Raw genomic sequence first — 20,738 nt, 5'->3', positions numbered from 1 at the left:
CAAGATGACACTGCTATGTTTGGAATGATTTGTCTGGATGGCACACAAAGAACAAAGAACAATACAGCACAGTACAGGCCATTCGGCCCACAATGTTGTGCCGACCCTTAAACCCTGCCTCCCATATAACCCCCCACCTTAAATTCCTCCATATACCTGTCTAGTAGTCTCTTAAACTTCACTAGTGTATCTGCCTCCACCCTTGTACTGAGCAGTGGTGCCCTGGGGAAAAGGCACTCTGTCTATTCCTCTTAATATCTTGTACACCTCTATCATGTCTCCTCTCATCCTCCTCCTCCTCTCCAGAGAGTAAAGCCCTAGCTCCCTTTTCATTGAACCTCAGAGCATACAAGAACAGAGTTGTAGAGCAATCCAGCACTAATACAGGTACTTTGGACCCAACAGTCCATGAGTGCATTCAGCTAGTCCCATTTACTGCATTCAGCCCATATCCCCTCCTCCCCCTCCCACCCCAAGTCCTACCCCACCCATGTTCCTATCCTAGTGCTTCTTATAATGACACAATTGTACCTGCTTCAACCATGACCTCTAGCAGCTCACTCCATGTCCTCACTGACCTCTGCACGAACAAGTTGCCTCAGCTCCCTCTAATTAGCACTTAGTGAGTGATGTAAGGCCCCCTCCAAAGCAAAGCTTCATCATTGGCTGGGGCCTCAGGCACTCAGTATTGGCTACCAGATTAAGCAGGGGCTTAGATAAAGACAAGCGTCATTCGTCACGTGTACATTGAAGCATAGAGTGAAATGCGTCGTTTCTGTCAACGGTACAGTCCAAGGATATGCTGAGGGCAGCCTGCAAGAGACACTACACTTCCAGTGCAAATATATCACGCCCATGACTTGCTAAGCCTAATCTGCGAGTCTTTGGAATGTGGGAGGAGGCCAGAGCACCCGGAGAAAATTCATGTGGTTCTGGGAGAAGGTGCGAACTCCCTACAGAGAATGGCAGGAACTGAACCCCGGTCACTGGGGCTGCAAAGTGTTACGCTGTTGTGTTACCGCGCCACACTGCAAACCTGATGTCTCCACCGTCAATTAGCTGGGTGAAGCAAGGAGGTCTGGAGGGCGATTGGCATCTTACCCGAGACGAACGGTGGATACATTTGCTCACACCCCACTACCCAGCCAATCCAGGGCTTTGCTGGACAGGGGTGGCAGAGGGTACAGAGGCTGCCTCAACTCCACTGACCCAGGTTTGATTCCGACCAACACAGCTGTTGGTAGATCAACTGTCCTTTTAAATGGGTGGCAGGAGAACCAGGGGAATTCGTACTCACGTAGGAAAGGACAGGTTATGGAGTGAGAGAGTCCAAGAAAAGTGCAGCACAGAAACAGGCCCTTTGGCCCATCTCATCCATGCTGAACCATTTAAGCTACCTACTGCCATTGACCTGTACCCAGATCATAACCCTTCATACCCCTCCCATCCATGTACCTAGTCAAACTTCTCTTAAATGTTGAAAGAGAGTTTGCATGCACCACTTGCGCTGGCAGCTCATTCCACACTCCCATGACCCTCTGAGTCAGTAAAATGTCCCCTCATGTTCCCCTTAAATTTCTCACCTTTTGCCCTTAACTTCTGACCTCTAGCTTAGTCCCATCCAGCCTCAGTGGAAAAAAGCTTGCATTTACTCTATCTATACCCTTCAATTTTGTAAACCTCTATCAAATCTCCCCTCAATCTTCTATATTCCAAGGAACAAAGTACTAACTATTCAATTTTTCCTTATAACTCAGGCCCTACAATCCCAGCAACAGCCTTGTAAATTTTCTCTGTACTCTTTCAATCTTATTTACAGCTTTCCTGTAGGTAGGTGACTGAAACACCACATAATATCCAAACTAAGCCTCACCAACAACTTATACAACTGCAACATAACATCCCATCTCCAGTACACAGCACTTTGATCTATGAAGGCCAATGTGCCAAAAGCTTTCTTTATGACCTTATCTACCTGTGACATCACTGTCAATGAATTATGGGCCTGCATTCCCAGATCCCTTTGTTCTATAGGGTACTGAGGAGTGCTAACATTTCTGTGCAAGCCTATCCTGGTTAGTCCTACCAAAGTGCAACTCCTCACACTTGTCAGCATTAAGTTCCATCAGCCATTTTCCCATCTAGTCTAGATCCCAATGCAAGCTCTGATAGTCTTCCTCGCTGTCCACTACACCCCAACCTTAGCGTCATCCACAAGTTTGCTGATCCAGTTAACCACTCTATCATCTATATCAATGATCCGGATGATAAAGAACAGACCCAGCACTGATCCCTGCAGCACTCCATTAGTCACAGGCCTCCAGTCAGAGGGGTAACCATCTACTACCACTCTTTGGCTTCTCCCACAAAGCCAATGTCTAATCCAATTTGCTTCATCTTGAATGCCAAGCGAATGAACCTTCTTGACTAACCTCCCATTCGGTACCTACCACGCAAAGCCGTGCCAACTATCCCCAATCAGTCCAAGTCTATCCAAATACTCATATCTGGTCCCTCAGAATATCTTCTAATAACTTTCAAATCATCAAATCAAACTAGATTTGATTTGATTTCCCACTACTGATGTCAGACTCACTGGCCTATAATTTCCTGTTTTTTTGAACAGCATTAGACATCTTTCAATCCTCTGGTACCTCACCTGTTGTTAAAGGTGATTTAAGTATCTCTGCTAAGGCCCCTGCAATTTCTGCACTTGCCTCCCACAGGGTTAAAGGGAACACATTGTCAGGCCCTAGGGAGTTATCCACCCTGATTTGCCTCAAGACAACAACCACCTCTTCCTCTGTAATCTGTATAGGGTCCATGAAATTGATGCTGCTTTGCCTCACTTCTGTAGACTGTCGGTCCGAGTAAATACAGATGCAAAAAAAGTCCACTTAAGTTCTCCCCCACCTGTTTTGGCTCCACAGACAGATTACTATTCTGATCTTCCAGAGGACCACTTTAGTCCCTTGCAAATCTTTTGCTTTTAACATATCTGTAGAATCCCTTAGGATGTCTGCTACAGCAACCCCATGCCTTCTTTTAGCCCTCCTGATTTTATTCTGAAGTGTTCCCTTGCATTTTTCATACTCCATAAGCACCTACTTGCCTGTACCTGCTATGCATCAAAACCCGTTATCTTTACCTTTTATTCTGACAGCTCCTACAAGCTTTGTACTCAGAAATCTCACCTTTGAAGGCCTCCCACTTAGATTGTACGCCTTTGCCAGAAAATAGCCTGTCCCAATCCACACTTGCCAGATCTTCCTGATATCAAAATTGGCCTCTCCAATTTAGAAACTCAATCCATGGACTAAACGTGTCTTTTTCCATAATTACTTTGAAACTAAAGGCACTACCATCACTAGGTGCAAACTGTCTCCCTACACAAACTTCTGTCACCCTGTCCTGTCTCGTTACCTCACAGCAGATCAAGTATCGCACACTCTTTCACTGGAACTTTTATATACTGATTAAGGAAACTTTCCTGAACACGTGAAAAATTCTATTCCATCTAGTCCTTTACAGTATGGAAGACCCAGTCAATAAGTGGAAAGTTAAAATCAGCTTTCACAACCTTGTGTTTCTCGCAACAGTCTGTGATCTCTCTTACAAATATATTCCTCTAAGTCCTGAGGACTCTAGGATGGTCTGTAATATAGTCGCATTAACGTGGTTATACCTTTCTTATTTCTCAGTTCCATCCCCAATACCTGCCCCGACTGTGCACTACCATGACATTTCCACTGACTAGTAACACCACCCCTCGTCCTTTAATCCATCTCATTCCATCTTGTCCAAAACAGAACCCTGGATTATGACCTGCCAATCCTGCTCCTCCTGAACAAAAACACTCACTAATGGCTACAACGTTGTAATTCCAGGTGTTGGTCCATGCGCTGTTCATCTGCCTTTCCTACGACACTTGCTGCATTGAAATATACACAGCTGAGGATATCAGTCGCACCATGCTAAGCTTCGCTGGGGTCTTAACAATCCGTCTCCACAGTCCCTCCACCACCTGTAGCGGCACTCTGGTCCCCATCCCCTTGCAACTGTAGTTTAACCTCCCCCGACACTGTGCAGTATGAGCAAACCTTCCCGCTAGGATATCAGCCCCCTCCAGTTCAGGTGCAGTCTCTTCTGTACGGGTCACAGACAAGAGAAAGGCACGGAGCAACCACTCCCCGCTGAACATCGACGGCTCCTTGGTAGAGATCGTAAAGAGCACCAAATTTCTTGGTGTTCACCTGGCGGAGAATCTCACCTGGTCCCTCGACACCAGCCCCATAGCAAAGAAAGCCCAGCAGCGTCTCTACTTTCTGCGAAGGCTGAGGAAAGTCCATCTCCCACCCCCCATCCTCATCACATTCTACAGGGGTTGTATTGAGAGCATCCTGAGCAGCTGCATCACTGCCTGGTTTGGAAATTGCACCATCTCGGATCACAAGACCCTGCAGCGGATAGTGAGGTCAGCTGAGAAGATCATCAGGGTCTCTCTTCCCGCCATCACGGACATTTACACTACATGCTGCATCCGCAAAGGAAACAGCATTATGAAGGACCCCACGCACCCCTCATACAATCTCTTCTCCCTCCTGCCGTCTGGGAAAAAGCACCGAAGCATTCGGGCTCTCACTGCCAGACTATGTAACAGTTTCTTCCCCCAGGCTATCAGACTCCTCAATACCCGAAGCATGGACTGACACCTTGCCCTACTGTCCTGTTTATTATTTATTGTAATGCCTGCACTGTTTTTGTGCACTTTATGCAGTCCTGTGTAGGTCTGTAGTCTAGTTTAGCTTTCTCTGTGTTTTTTTTTAAATTATGTAGTTCAGTCTAGATTTTTGTACTGTCATGTAACACCACGGTCCTGAAAAACGTTGTCTCATTTTTACTATGCGCTGTACCAGCAGTTATGGTCGAAATGACAATAAAAGTGACCTGACTTGACTTGAAAAATCAGCAGATGCTGGAACACACACACACACCCCTCAGCAGGCCAGGCAGCATCTACGGAAAGGCTGAGACCCTTCAGCAGGACTCCTGTTTACTCTTTTCCACAGATGCTGCCCGGCCTGAGTTCCTCCAGCATTGTGTGTGTGTTGCTCGTCTGTACAGATCCCACCTTCCCTGGAAGAGATGCCAAAGATAAAAAAAAAATCTGACACCCTCCCTCCGACACCAACTGCTTAGCCATGTGTTAAACTGTATAATCTTCCTTCTTCTGGCCTCACTAGCACATGGCACGGGTAGCAATCCTGAGATCACAGTCCCGCCCTTTAATTTAGCTCAACCCTGAACTCAGCTTTGTAGTTACAGGACAATCAGTGGGGGAAAGTGGGGTTATTCTGAGAGCCAGCACAGACCGTATGGAATCTCCCCGCCCCGACATTTCTCTCCCTCAATAAGCCACAGACACAGCATCACGGAACAGAGGATCTCACCTCTCGCAAGCGAGTACCAGCTGGCTCCGTTGGTAATCCCATCAGGAAAGTAATCTCCACAGTTGTGGCCACTGTGCATCCACCCATGGGCAAAGGAGTAGATGCGGGCAAGCTGGAAGAGGGGAAAGACAAAGACAGATAATTTTCTAAAGTTAAAAACACCTTGTCCCTAATGTTCACAAAACTAATTCTCAACAATTACAAAACAATTCTTAGCAATTACCACCAAATCTGTAATCTGGAGTCAGACACTCATATGTCAGGGACAGCACGGGTTAGATACAGAGTGAAGCTCCCTCTACACTGTCCCATCACACACTCCCAGGACAGGGACAGCACAGGTTAGATATAGAGTGAAGCTCCCTCTACACTGTCCCATCACACACTCCCAGGACAGGGACAGCACGGGTTAGATACAGAGTGAAGCTCCCTCTACACTGTCCCATCGCACACTCCCAGGACAGGGACAGCACGGGTTAGATACAGAGTGAAGCTCCCTCTACACTGTCCCATCGCACACTCCCAGGACAGGGACAGCACAGGTTAGATATAGAGTGAAGCTCCCTCTACACTGTCCCATCGCACACTCCCAGGACAGGGACAGCACGGGTTAGATACAGAGTGAAGCTCCCTCTACACTGTCCATCACACACTCCCAGGACAGGGACAGCACAGGTTAGATATAGAGTGAAGCTCCCTCTACACTGTCCCATCACACACTCCCAGGACAGGGACAGCACGGGTTAGATACAGAGTGAAGCTCCCTCTACACTGTCCATCACACACTCCCAGGACAGGGACAGCACAGGTTAGACACAGAATGAAGCTCCCTCTACACTGTCCCATCACAGACTCCCAGGGCCGGGACAGCACGGGTTAGATACAGAGTGAAGCTCCCTCTACACTGTCCCATCACACACTCCCAGGACAGGGGCAGCACGGGTTAGATACAGAGTGAAGCTCCCTCTACACTGTCCCATCACACACTCCCAGGACAGGGGCAGCACGGGTTAGATACAGAGTGAAGCTCCCTCTACACTGTCCCATCACACACTCCCAGGACAGGGACAGCACAGGTTAGATACAGAGTGAAGCTCCCTCTACACTGTCCCATCACACACTCCCAGGACAGGGACAGCAGGGGTTAGATACAGAGTGAATCTCCCTCTACACTGTCCCATCACACACTCCCAGGACAGGGACAGCACGGGTTAGATACAGAGTGAAGCTCCCTCTACGCTGTCCCATCACAGACTCCCAGGGCCGGGACAGCATGGGTTAGATAAAGAGTGAAGCTCCCTCTACACTGTCCCATCACACACTCACAGCACAGATTAAATACAGAGTAAAGTTCCCTCTACAGAAAAGGGGAGGCATTTATAAAGTTCTCTTAACCACTGATCTGCTGTAATGAGAACCAGACTCAGCAAAAATAGCTCATTCCATCCCAGAGCAACACACATTGCTGGAGGAGCTCAGCTGGTAAGGCAGCTCTATCGAGGGGAATAAACAATCAATGTTTTCGGTGAAGACCATGCAATAGGATTAAACGGGACGAAGTAGAGTGTCAGCACAAAACATTGTCTGTTATTTCCCCTCTGTGGATGCTGCCTGACCTGGATCACAGTGTCCCTGTGCTTTCCCCAGTGAACAGCTTCAAAGTTCAAAATACATTATCAAAGTACAGTCGGCCCTCCTTATCCGCGGGGAATTGGTTCCGGGACCCCTTGCGGATACCAAAATTCGCAGATGCTCAAGTCCCTTATTCAACCTGTCTCAATCCGGTGGACCTTAGGACACAGCGGAACCCCAGACCTTATTTAACCTGTCTCAGTGCGGTGGACATTAGGACCCGGCACCAGAGCTCTGAATCCGCAGTGTTTCTGTTCACGAAAATAATCACGATCATGATTGAAAATAAAGTGGAAATAATAAAGTGATTGGAAAGACGTGAAACGCCACCGGTCATTGGAAAAGCGTTAGGCTACGTCGGTCAATGATCGGAACAATTTTAAAGGATAAAGTGAGAAAGGCTCTGCCCCGATGAAAGCTACAATTATTACTAAGCAACACAGTGGTTTAATTATTGGGTTTTGGGGTTTTGGGTTTTTGATCCTCCACATCAACCCGGCACAGTGGAGAGCGCACTAGGGCGCGATCTGTCCCGAGTCCCGAGAACTTCCGTTCCCGAGCCCGGCACTGAAACATACGTTCTTAAGTGTTTTATATGCATAGAAAGGTAAAATATACTATATACGAAGACAAACGTTTGACTAACTGATGCTAAATAATACTGGATGTACCTGTTCCAACTTACTTAGTAAGAGAACTTCTTTTTTTCAATCCCGATGCACGATAACCCACGCACATCCTCCCGTATACTTTAAATCATCTCTAGATTACTTATACCTAATACAATGTAAATGCTATGTAAAATGGTTGTTATACTGTATTGTTTAGGGAATAATGACAAGAAAAAAAGTCTGTACGTGCTCGAACAACAAGTGCTGGAAGAGCATTTCCGGGTTTTCACGATTCGCGGTTGGTTGAATTCGCGGATAAGGAGGGCCGACTGTATGTATATATTATACAGCCTTGAAGTTTGTCTCTTTACAGGGAACCACACAAACAAAGAAACATGAAAGAGCTCATTAAAAAGACAGTGAAACACCCAGTGTGTAGGGAGAAAAAAGACTGTACAAACAAAATAAGGAAATAACATTCTGAACGAAAGCAAGTCTGCAGTCAAAGCCAGGCATCACAGCATCAGGTGAGCAGAGACAAGTAAAACATTGCGGAGCTGTGACCAGAAATGGCCCGCCCCTCTGATCCAGACATCTTGCCTTTTCAATCTGGCCTGGCATTTAAAATCGCCCCAAAATTGGGTCGTTCCTCGCTCTAGGAGCCGGGAATTGTTGTTTTGATAACCTGCCTCTCTGTTTTGGCGGACAGACCCCGTCTTTCCAATGTCTGCGGTGATCGTTTCCCAGAAATTGTAACCAGGAAAAGTATTTAGTTGTATTCACCAGTGTCGGCTTAAACCAAGAGATGAGGCAGGGTCTGATCCAGGGTGTAATCATGCTTTTCACCAGTTGAAAGAGGAACCCAGGTTCTGCCCACAGCTGCTCCCTCTAGTGGAAACCAACCATGTAATGAACACAAATCACTCCCTTTGCCAACCACGTGCCCAATAGTCAAATGCATTTATTATCAAATTACACAACCTTGAGATTTGTTTGCTTACAGGCAGCCACAAAGCAAGAAGCCCGAAAGAACCCGATTAAAAAAATGAAGACCAACACCCAACGTGCAGAGAAAGGGGGGAAAAACCCCACAAATCACGCAAACGATAGAAATGAGCAACAACATTCCAAACCAAATTGAGTCCTTAGATACCAACTCCGCACAGGCCCGAGTAGGCCCGAGCCTCTGTATTAGTCCATCATATTAGGAGCATGGCAGCTGGGGCAGTCTTCATAACGTCAGCGCCATGGAGAGAGGACTGACCATCGCAGGGGAGTGAGCAAAATCGGCCCTCACCTCTGATCCCGACACCCTGTTTGCAAAGTGTATTGTTTAAATTGTCCAAGCAGTGCATCGTACCTCGCACTAGGACCCAGGCACTGCTACAGCAAGAGGCTATGGGCCTAAAACATGCTGCCAGCGATTCAGACTTTGCTGCCCAGCCCAAGGCCACTCTCCATTTCTCCAAATCAGCTCGGTGGCCAGAGCGATCCAGCCTCGCAGCCGGGCTAGCTGTACGGGTACTGGAACTCCCCTGCCTGGACCTCTCCTCTCTAAAGTGCTCACTCCACCTGCGTCGATTCGGCAATGCACCAGCAACATTCATCCCTCAAACTCGCTTCGCCTTCACTCACCTCTTCACTGTTTGCGGTGATAACTTACCACAATTTACCTCAGGAAAGGTGCTATTAGCAATGCTTTTAATCGAAGTACTGGCCTTTTGAACTACCAGACAGCTGTCACGCATGCTTGGTCACGCCATCTTAAACCGTACTGAATCAATCAGAAACCACCTTACTCCCAATAGTTGCTTGGTATCCCACTCAGATATCCCTTCCAAACCCCTCAATGAGATATCACTGCTGCTCATTTCCAGTTCACTTCCAAAACCCTCAAGATAGATAGATAGATAGATACTTTATTCATCCCCATGGGGAAATTCAACTTTTTTTTCCCAATGTCCCATACACTTGTTGTAGCAAAACTAATTACATACAATACTTAACTCAGTAAAAAAATATGATATGCATCTAAATCACCATCTCAAAAAGCATTAATAATAGCTTTTAAAAAGTTCTTAAGTCCTGGCGGTAGAATTGTAAAGCCTAATGGCATTGGGGAGTATTGACCTCTTCATCCTGTCTGAGGAGCATTGCATCGATAGTAACCTGTCACTGAAACTGCTTCTCTGTCTCTGGATGGTGCTATGTAGAGGATGTTCAGAGTTATCCATAATTGACTGTAGCCTACTCAGCGCCCTTCGCTCAGCTACCGATGTTAAACTCTCCAGTACTTTGCCCACGACAGAGCCCGCCTTCCTTACCAGCTTATTAAGACGTGAGGCGTCCCTCTTCTTAATGCTTCCTCCCCAACACGCCACCACAAAGAAGAGGGCGCTCTCCACAACTGACCTATAGAACATCTTCAGCATCTCACTACAGACATTGAATGACGCCAACCTTCTAAGGAAGTACAGTCGACTCTGTGCCTTCCTGCACAAGGCATCTGTGTTGGCAGTCAAATACCAATTTGTAAGCCCACCTGGTCAGGACCTTGTGGTGACGTGAGTTGACAGGGTGATGAAGGTGGCTCCATCTGGGGCTTTCTGGTGGCCAAACACTTTGATTCAGATTCCCATTCCTGTGTGTTGATCCACTGCCTACTCTTGAGCCTCGGGTGGAGGAGCACCTTATATCCCATCTGTGTTCCCTCCCAAACTTATGGCACGAACATAGATTTCTCCTTCCGGTAAACAAATTTCCCCTCGCCCCCACACTTTTATTTTGGCATCTTCCCCCTTTCCTTCTCGGTCCCGAAGAGGGATTTCAGCCGGAAAAGTCGGTCATTTATTCCCCCCCCCCAATAGATGCTGCCTGACCCGCCGAGTTTCTCCAGCACTCTGTGCGTGTTGCTCTGGATTTCCAGCATCTGCAGGCTGTGTTTGTGATGAAAGGGTTTGAAATGCCTGACTTCACTGGGCATGGCACCGAGTACAGGAGCTTGGGGAGTAACCCTAGAGCTGCACAAGATGACAGGGGCATTGTATTTGGAGTACTGTGCACAACGTTGGTCCGCATTGCAATGCTGGTCGATGCTATTAAGCTTGAATAGATGGGCTGGAACTGTTTGCTCTTGAGAAAAGGAGGTTGAGCGTCACCTTATAGAGGTTTATAAGATCATTGGACGGGGCGGGGGGGGGGGAGGGAGGAGAGGTAATATGGTGGATAAGCACAGTTTTCACCCCCAGGATACAGGGTAGGGAGTCCAAAACTAGAGGGCAAAGAGGGGACTACGCAAGAAGCTGGGAGGGGATTCACGGAAGACTAACTGAGGGGAGGTGAAAGATTTAAAGGGAACACAAGGGGCAAACTTCTCCCTCCACACACGCACCGAGGATGTTGGCCAGTATTGGAGTATAAAAGTTGCATTGTTTGCTGTGTAACCAAAACTATGTAGTCAGCTTTGAGTTTGCTATTTGCTATGCATGTATCCAATTTAGTAGGAGGATAAAATCTTAAGAATGTAGAAGACAATGGGGTGTTAATGAGAGGTAGCTAAGAGATGTAGATTAGAACATGATTAAGCCAATGGGTAGAAACAATAGTGGCGGATCTACTTGTGATACACAACTGTAGACCGATTGGATACGCTAATGCAACTAAACCAGGAGATTGTGATAAAAAATGCTATGTACAAGGATCGGTGGGTAATCAGCGACTAGCTCAATGACTGTCTCAGCTTTGATTTGCAAATTAAAGTTTAATACTTCTTGAAGAATTTTCTGCGTCTCCTGGTCGTTTGTGGGGCACGAGAAACCATGACACCAGCTGCCAGAGTTCGTAAAATTAAAAAAACATTTGAACAGGCACGTGGATAGGAAAAGGCTTAGACTTAACCTTCAGTGGGATATGGGCCAATTGAGACCAGCCTGGTTGGACACCTTGGTCGGCACGGGTGAGTTGGTTTTAAGGGCCTGTGTCCATGATATACAGCTTTAACACCATTCCTCATGATACTTCGTCAAGCCCAAGTGAGAAGACATTTAAACCAGTGTCTGTTCCGATCACTCGGACAGACCCTGAATATCTCAGGCACCATTTCTGATGGGGAATGCTGCTGGGAGGGTGAGGGAGGTTCACTCCGCCTGATGGTCTGGCCAGTAGTCTGCAAGCCTCAGAGTCCCCAGGCCAAGGGCTGGATGCCCAGAGACAGCCCGAACTGGCCTCGCGGGGTCTGGGGGGACTGGCCTTGCGGGGTCTGGGTGGACTGGCCTCGCGGGGCCTGGGTGGACTGGCCTCGCGGGGCCTGGGTGGACTGGCCTCGCAGGGTCTGGGTGGGCTGGCCTGGGGGAACTGGCCTCGCGGGGTCTGGGGGGACTGGCCTCGCGGGGTCTGGGTGGGCTGGCCTGGGGGAACTGGCCTTGCGGGGTCTGGGTGGGCTGGCCTGGGGGAACTGGCCTTGCGGGGTCTGGGGGAACTGGCCTTGCGGGGTCTGGGTGGACTGGCCTCGCGGGGCCTGGGTGGACTGGCCTCGCGGGGCCTGGGTGGACTGGCCTCGCGGGGTCTGGGTGGGCTGGCCTGGGTGGACTGGCCTCGCGGGGTCTGGGGGGACTGGCCTCGCGGGGCCTGGGTGGACTGGCCTCGCGGGGCCTGGGTGGACTGGCCTCGCGGGGCCTGGGTGGACTGGCCTCGCGGGGCCTGGGTGGGCTGGCCTCGCAGGGTCTGGGTGGGCTGGCCTGGGGGGACTGGCCTCGCGGGGTCTGGGGGGACTGGCCTCGCGGGGTCTGGGTGGGCTGGCCTGGGGGAACTGGCCTTGCGGGGTCTGGGGGGACTGGCCTTGCGGGGTCTGGGTGGACTGGCCTCGCGGGGTCTGGGTGGACTGGCCTCGCGGGGTCTGGGTGGACTGGCCTGGGGGAACTGGCCTCGCGGGGTCTGGGGGGGCTGGCCTCGCGGGGCCTGGGTGGGCTGGCCTCGCGGGGCCTGGGTGGGCTGGCCTGGGGGAACTGGCCTCGCGGGGTCTGGGGGGACTGGCCTCGCGGGGTCTGGGTGGGCTGGCCTCGCGGGGTCTGGGTGGGCTGGCCTCGCGGGGTCTGGGTGGGCTGGCCTCGCGGGGCCTGGGTGGACTGGCCTCGCGGGGCCTGGGTGGACTGGCCTCGCGGGGCCTGGGTGGACTGGCCTCGCGGGGCCTGGGTGGACTGGCCTCGCGGGGCCTGGGTGGACTGGCCTCGCGGGGCCTGGGTGGGCTGGCCTCGCGGGGCCTGGGTGGGCTGGCCTGGGGGAACTGGCCTCGCGGGGTCTGGGGGGACTGGCCTCGCGGGGTCTGGGGGGACTGGCCTCGCGGGGTCTGGGGGGACTGGCCTCGCGGGGTCTGGGGGGACTGGCCTCGCGGGGTCTGGGGGGACTGGCCTCGCGGGGTCTGGGGGAACTGGCCTCGCGGGGTCTGGGGGAACTGGCCTCGCGGGGCCTGGGTGGACTGGCCTCGCGGGGCCTGGGTGGACTGGCCTCGCGGGGCCTGGGTGGACTGGCCTCGCGGGGCCTGGGTGGACTGGCCTCGCGGGGCCTGGGTGGACTGGCCTCGCGGGGCCTGGGTGGACTGGCCTCGCGGGGCCTGGGTGGACTGGCCTCGCGGGGCCTGGGTGGACTGGCCTCGCGGGGCCTGAGTGGACTGGCCTCGCGGGGTCTGGGTGGACTGGCCTCGCGGGGCCTGGGTGGACTGGCCTTGCGGGGTCTGGGTGGGCTGGCCTGGGGGAACTGGCCTCGCGGGGTCTGGGGGAACTGGCCTCGCGGGGTCTGGGTGGACTGGCCTCGCGGGGTCTGGGTGGACTGGCCTCGCGGGGTCTGGGTGGACTGGCCTCGCGGGGTCTGGGTGGACTGGCCTCGCGGGGTCTGGGTGGACTGGCCTCGCGGGGTCTGGGGGGACTGGCCTCGCGGGGTCTGGGTGAACTGGCCTCGCGGGGTCTGGGTGGGCTGGCCTGGGGGGACTGGCCTCGCGGGGCCTGGGTGGACTGGCCTCGCGGGGTCTGGGTGGGCTGGCCTGGGGGAACTGGCCTCGCGGGGTCTGGGGGGACTGGCCTCGCGGGGTCTGGGTGGACTGGCCTCGCGGGGTCTGGGTGGACTGGCCTCGCGGGGTCTGGGTGGACTGGCCTCGCGGGGTCTGGGTGGACTGGCCTCGCGGGGTCTGGGGGGACTGGCCTCGCGGGGTCTGGGTGGACTGGCCTCGCGGGGTCTGGGGGAACTGGCCTCGCGGGGTCTGGGTGGGCTGGCCTGGGGGGACTGGCCTTGCAGGGTCTGGGTGGGCTGGCCTGGGGGGACTGGCCTCGCGGGGCCTGGCCTTGCGGGGTCTGGGTGGACTGGCCTCGCGGGGTCTGGGTGGACTGGCCTTGCGGGGTCTGGGTGGGCTGGCCTGGGGGGACTGGCCTTGCGGGGTCTGGGTGGACTGGCCTTGCGGGGCCTGGGGGGACTGGCCTTGCGGGGGTCTGGGTGGGCTGGCCTGGGGGGACTGGCCTGGGGGGACTGGCCTGGGGGGACTGGCCTTGCGGGGCCTGGGTGGACTGGCCTTGGGGGTCTGGGTTATTAACGCACATGACACATTCTACTGTTACGTTTCGGTGTAAATATGACAAATATATCTGAGCCCGATAATGAAACTGGAACGTGTGCGACTCACAAAAACAAATCATTAGTAACACACAACTTGTAAGTCAGGCAGCATCTATGGAAGTGAATAAGCGGCCGAGACCCACCTGGATGGGGAGGAAGGGAGAAGATGCCAGAATCAGAGGGTTGGAAGGGGGCGAGGAGGACAAGTTGGGATGTGATAAGTGAGACCTGTTGAGGGAGGAGGTAAGCAAGGAGCCAGGAGGGGATACGTGGAAGACTAGATGGCTGAAGAATAAGGAACCTGACTGGAGAGGACACGGGATCATGGGAAGAGCAGAGGAACCAACTCCTCTCTCGCATGCCCCCATATCCTTTGCTGGCTTTTGCCCCCATCCTTTCCAGTACTGATGAAGACTCTCCATCCAAATTGTTGCATGTATATTGCCCCCACCCACCCCCGTAGATGCTGCCAGACTTACTGAATTTCTCCATCATTTTGCATTATCTTACTCGAGGTTGAATCGTCTGAAGAATCTGTGTTTAGATTCATCACCACTCACTCGGGCTTCCTTCCGCTTCCTTTCCCGTCCCGATGAAAAGTCTCAGCTGGGAAACGCCAACTGTTTACCGCTCTCCATAGAGGCAGCCTGACCTGCTGAGTTCATCCAGCATTTTGTGTGTGTTACTCTCCCAGGACTGTTGCTACACTCAGAGGGGCTGCATCTACCCACCACACAACTATCACAGCAAAGAGACCTCACTTGCTCAACCTAGCCTCGAAACGCCCACAGACAAGTAGTGGGAATCACATCCTTACCTTCTGGAAGAGCTCATGGTCGGGAGTGCTGGAGATGGTGGGCCTGTACGGGCCGCGCCCAGCCTGTTCCTGGGCCTTGTCGAAGGGGTAGTTCGCCACCACGGCTCCTCCGTGCAGATTGGCGGATAGAATGAAGTTATAGCTCTGCACCCAGCGGATGATGGCGTACGTCTCCCGCTCCACCTGCCCAGGACGAGAAACATCACACGGTCACCAGGGTGGGACCACCCCCTACTCCCAGGGCTCCACTACGCTCGGGGATCCCTCGTTACTCTGACTGTAACGCAGTGGCGAGTGCAATGCTTTGCAGTGCCAGCAGCCTGGGTTTAATTCCCGACACTCTCCGTAAGGGGTTTGTACCATCCTCCCTGGAACTGTATGGGTTTCCACTCCTCTCCAGTTTCATCCCATTTTCTAAAGACGTACGGGTTAGGGTTAGTAAGTTGTGGGCACGCCATGTTGGCGCTAGAAGTGTGCTGGCACTCGTGGGCTGCCCCCAGCACACCCTCAGACTGTATTAGTCATTGATGCAAACATCTTTCACCGTTTCAAAATACATTGACAATCTAAATTTAGATGATATTGGAACTTAGAAAAATACATACAAATTGTGAGCAAGGGAACTCACTTGGGTGAGCAGCAAGGATGTGTTGGGCCAAAGGGCCTGTTTCTGGGCTGTATTTCTCTGTGGCGCTGCCTCCTGCTTTCTTACTGGCCATTTCACCGCTGGCGTTTGGGGCAGCAATGAAGGTCCTCCATCCCTAGAGGTGTTCAGGGCTTCCTCCATCGTGTTAGCAGTTTCCTCTCGGTTTTCACTCCTTGTCAGACGTGCAAGACCCAGGTGGAGACTCAGGAATACTGTCACACCCAGATGCAGAAGGATTCTTCATTGCTGTTTCCATAACAAGTTTGCTTTATCAGTCAGGACCGTTAGCCTTGAGCTGAAGCCCTGAACCTGGAGGATCGGTGGACCACTCTTAATCTGGCCTCTACCCTTTGACCTGTTTGGCATGGGTGACCCTACCAAAAGGGAAAGCATGAAGACCTGACTCCAGCCAACAAAGCTCCCCGGGTCTTTGAGACATGCAAGCCTCCGTGACAGGGTTGTGATCCCCTTGGAGGGATGCTGCTTCCTACAGCTCTTAAAACTCCCCAGTATCCCTTAGTTCTGCTCTCTCCCCTTGACCTTCACACCACTGGAATATCTAGTGTTCAAGTGATGTCCGTTTTATCTGTCTCAAATACCTTTTTTGCTCTTTTTACACTTTTTAAAATTAAAAAAAGCTGTTTCTTATTTTAGTTTTTTTATTATTATACTACTGCCACAAAACAACAAATTTCACAACGTATGGCAGTGATATTAAGACAAGAAAATCTACAGACGCTGGAACTCCAAGCAACACACACAAAGTGCTGGAGGGACTCAGCAGGCCGGGCAGCATCGATGGAAAAGAGTGAACGGTCAACATTTCAGGCTGAGACCCTTCATCAGGACTGGTGAAGAGTTCCGGCCCAAAATGTCGACGGTTCACTCTTTGCCGTAGACGCTGCCTGGCTTGCCAAGTTCCTCCAGCATTTTGTGTGTCTTGCCATTAAACCTGTTTCTGATTTCCCTCAAAGCCTGACTCTCTAACCAAACACAGAGTCTCCAAATCTAACAGGTAGCTTGGTGCCAAATAGTGTTTGATGTCCCAGCTCCAGAACTTCCTCGAGAGGTTAATGTTAAAGACAGCTGTTACAGGGAGAGAGAGGCTGCAGTTAAGAACATTGAAACCCTGACTAATGGAGTATGCAGGCCTCTCCTTCACATGTTCTACTATTCTGATGTCATAGGTATAATCTTCCGTGTAGTGATGTACTGGGGCAATGGCATCAACGGGCTCAATACACTGATTAGAACGGCGGGCTCTGTTATAGGAGTCAAACTGGACACACTGGAGGATGTGGTAGAACAAAGGACCCTACGGAAAATCCTGGCAATTCTGGACAATGTTTCTCACCCTCTGCATGCCACCTTGGCTGAGCAGAGAGCACTTTTAGTAATAGATCAAGACAAATGTGTTTACTATCACTGACATGCACCGTGAATTTTGCTGATTTGAATTCTAGCTCTCACCCAAAAGAGTGCTATCTCATTCTTAACAACAAATTTCACGTCATACAAATCAGTGATAATAAACCAGATTCTGAGTCGATAGGTGACATAGTTACAGTCTCAAAGCTCCAGTGACCCACATTTGATCCTGGTCTCCTGTGCTGTCTGTGTGGAGTTTGCATGCTCCCCCGCGACCTCAGGAGTTCATCCTGCAAGCTTCAGTTTCCGTCCACACCTCAAAGATATACAAATCGGTGGGTTAGTTTCCCTTGTAGATTGCTCCCACATGTTTTGGGTGAGAGCTAGAATACGAATCAGCAAAATTCACAACCCATGTCAGTGAGAATAAACATGTTTTGCATTGCAATATAAAACATAACTACAAGTTACAACAAGAAAATAGGTGGTGCTAAAGGACAGCAAAATAATGAGGTAAACACAAAGCACACTGCAGATGCTGTGGTCAAATCAACACGTACAAACAAGCTGGATGAACTCAGCAGGTCGGGCAGCATCCGTTGAAAGGAGCAGTCAACGTTTCGGGCCGAGGCCCTTCGTCAGGACTAAAGAAGGACGGGGCAGGGGCCCTATAATGAAGGTGGGGGGAGGGTGGAAAACCAATCAGAGGAAAGATCAAGGGGTGGGGGAGGGGAAGCAGGGAGGGGATAGGCCGGAGAGGTGAAGAAGGAATCTAAGGGGAAAGCACTGTGGGTAGTAGAAGAAGGCAGAGTCATGAGAGAGGTGATAGGCAGCTGGAAGAGGAGACAGAGTGAAGGTGGGATGGGGAAGGGAGAGGGAGGGAATTACCAGAAGTTGGAGAATACCAAGGGGCTGGAGACTACCCAGACGGTATATGAGATGTTGTTCCTCCAACCGAAGTTTGGCCTCATCATGGCAGTAGAGGAGGCCATGTATGGACATATCCGAATGGGAATGTGGAGCAGAGTTGAAGTGGGTGGCAACTGGGAGATCCTGTCTGTTGTGGCGGACGGAGTGGAGGTGCTCGACGAAGCGGTCCCCCAATCTGCGTCGGGTCTCACCGATGTAGAGGAGGCCGCACCGGGAGCACCGGATGCAATAGATGACCCCGACAGACTCACAAGTGAAGTGTTGCCTCACCTGGAAGGACTGTTTGGGGCCCTGAATGGTGGTGAGGGAGGAGGTGTAGGGACAGGTGTAGCACTTACGCTTGCAGGGATAAGTGCCAGGTGGGAGATCTGTGGGGAGGGACGTGTGAACTAGGCAGTCGTGGAGAGAACGATCCCTGTGAAAAGCAGAGAGGGTTAGTGAGGGAAAGATGTCCTTAGTGGTGGGGTCCTGTTGAAGGTGGCGGAAGTTGCGGAGAATAATATGCTGGTGGAGTGGTAGGTGAGGACAAGGGGAACACGGTCTCTGTTGTTATGACGGGAGGATGGGGTGAGGGCCGAAATGTGAGAAATGGAGGCGATGCGGGTGAGGGCATCATTGATGACGGCAGAAGGGAAACCGTGATTCATAAAGGAAGAGGACATTTGGGATGTCCTGAAACGGAAAGCCTCATCCTGGGAGCAGATGCGGCGGAGACGGAGGAACTGGGAATAGGGAATAGAATTTTTTACATTTGGCAGGGTGGGAAGAGGTATAATCAAGGTAGTTATGGGAGTCAGTGGGTTTATAGAAGATGTCAGTGGACAGTCTATCTCCAGAGATGGAGACCGAGAGATCGAGAAAGGGGAGAGAAGTGTCCGAGATGGACCAAGTGAATTTGAGGGCTGGGTAAAATTTAGAAGCAAAGTCGATGAAATTGACGAGCTCAGCATGGGTGCAGGCAGCAGCACCAATGTAGTCATCAATGTATCGAAGGAAAAGTTGGGGAGCAGTACCAGTATAGATTTGGAAGATAGACTGTTCCACATAACCCACGAAGAGGCAGGCATAGCTGGGGCCCATGCGAGTGCCCATAGCTACACCCTTGGTCTGAAGAAAGTGGGAAGAGCCGAAAGAGAAGTTAGTAAGTGTGAGTACCAGTTCCGCTAACCAGAGGAGTGTGGTGGTGTTGGGGAACTGGTGAGGTCTATTGTCAGGAAAGTAGCGGAGGGCTTTGAGGCCTTCTTGATGGAGAATGGAAGTGTATAAGGATTGGACATCCATGGTGAAAATGAAGTGGTCAGGACCGGGGAACTGGAAGTTATTGAAGAAGTGGAGGGCATGGGATGTATCCCGGATGTAGGTGGGGAGGGACTGAGCCATGAGTGACAAAATGGAGTCCAGGTAGGCAGATACAAGTTTGGTGGGGCAGAAACAGGCTGGAACTATAGGCCTACCAGGACAGTCAGGCTTGTGGATCTCAGGGAGGAGGTAAAACCGAGCAGTGCAGGGTGTGGGAATTATGAGTTTTTTGGCTGAGGGTGGAAGTTCTCCGGAGTTGTTAAGGGTGGTAATGGAACGGGAGACAATGGTTTGATGTTTTTTGGTGGGGTGCTGTTCCAGGGGTAAGTAAGAGGAGGCGTTAGAGAGCTGCTGTTTGGCCTCAGTGAGGTAGAGGTCCGTCCACCAGACTACTAAGGCACCACCTTTGTCTGCGGGTTTGTGGTGAGGTTAGGATTAGTGCGGAGGGAGTGGAGGGCAGTGCGTTCAGAGGGAATGAGGTTGGGGTTAGTGTGGAGGGAGTGGAGGGCAGTGCGTTCAGAGGGAATGAGGTTGGGGTTAGTGCGGAGGGAGTGGAGGACAGTGCGTTCAGAGGGAGTGAGGTTGGGGTTAGTGCGGAGGGAGTGGAGGACAGTGCGTTCAGAGGGAGTGAGGTTGGGGTTAGTGCGGAGAGAGTGGAGGGCAGTGCGTTCAGAGGGAGTGAGGTTGGAACAGGAGAGAGGAGTGGTGAAGTTGAGATGGTTAATGTCTTGGCGACAGTTGGAGATGAAAAGATCGAGTGCAGGTAGAAGGCCCGGTGGGGGAGTCCAGGAGGAGGAAGAGGGTTGAAGACGGGAGAGGGGTCATCAATAGGGGGAGGGAAATCCTTGTTAAAGTAGTAGGCTCGGAGACGTAGGCGATGGAAGAAGAGTTCAGCATCATGCCGGGCACGGAACTCACTGAGGTGTGGACAGAGGGAGACAAAAGTGAGGCCCTTGCTGAGCTCAGAACGCTCTGCCTCAGAGCGGGGAAGGTCAGAGGGGATGGTGAAGACATGGCAAGGGTTGGGGCTGGGGTCAGAGGAGGGTAAAGAGTGGGAGGTCTCAGGAGGGACGGAGGGTTGGGATATTCAGGGAGAGCGAGCTGAGGGGAGGATGAGGGATCAGAGGAATGGAGGGGGGCTGAGGGGTGGAGGGAAGGTTGGGAGTCGCAGGGGGGATAGGGGGTAGTAGAGGAATAAGACGAGCAGTAGGACCCAGCAGCAGTAATAACGGTCACGGTCTGGAGAGGGTCAGGATCTCAGTCCGAGCTGGATCTAGAGCTGGGGGTTTCAGAGCCTGTGGCCTGCAGGGCGCCAGAACTGAGGTCCGAGTCAGAAGCGAGTGAGTCCATGGCGCGCCGGGGGCTGGTGCCCATGTCTGGGAGGC

At 51.8% G+C, this 20,738-nt stretch overlaps 1 protein-coding gene across 1 annotated transcript in view; it reads right to left on the bottom strand.

The window, feature by feature from the left end:
• Positions 1–20,738, bottom strand: part of cpn1 (carboxypeptidase N, polypeptide 1) — a 59,622-nt gene that overhangs the window by 10,421 nt on the left and 28,463 nt on the right. Inside the window, 2 exon segments of the mRNA XM_073026948.1 lie at positions 5,451–5,562; positions 15,111–15,293. Coding sequence (XP_072883049.1) covers positions 5,451–5,562; positions 15,111–15,293 — 295 coding nt within the window.

Source organism: Hemitrygon akajei, chromosome 23 (genome assembly GCF_048418815.1).
Source record: "Hemitrygon akajei chromosome 23, sHemAka1.3, whole genome shotgun sequence".
NCBI lineage: Eukaryota > Metazoa > Chordata > Chondrichthyes > Myliobatiformes > Dasyatidae > Hemitrygon > Hemitrygon akajei.
The sequence above is the reverse complement of the archived record's forward strand: the minus strand, read 5'-3'. Positions and strand labels throughout refer to the sequence as shown.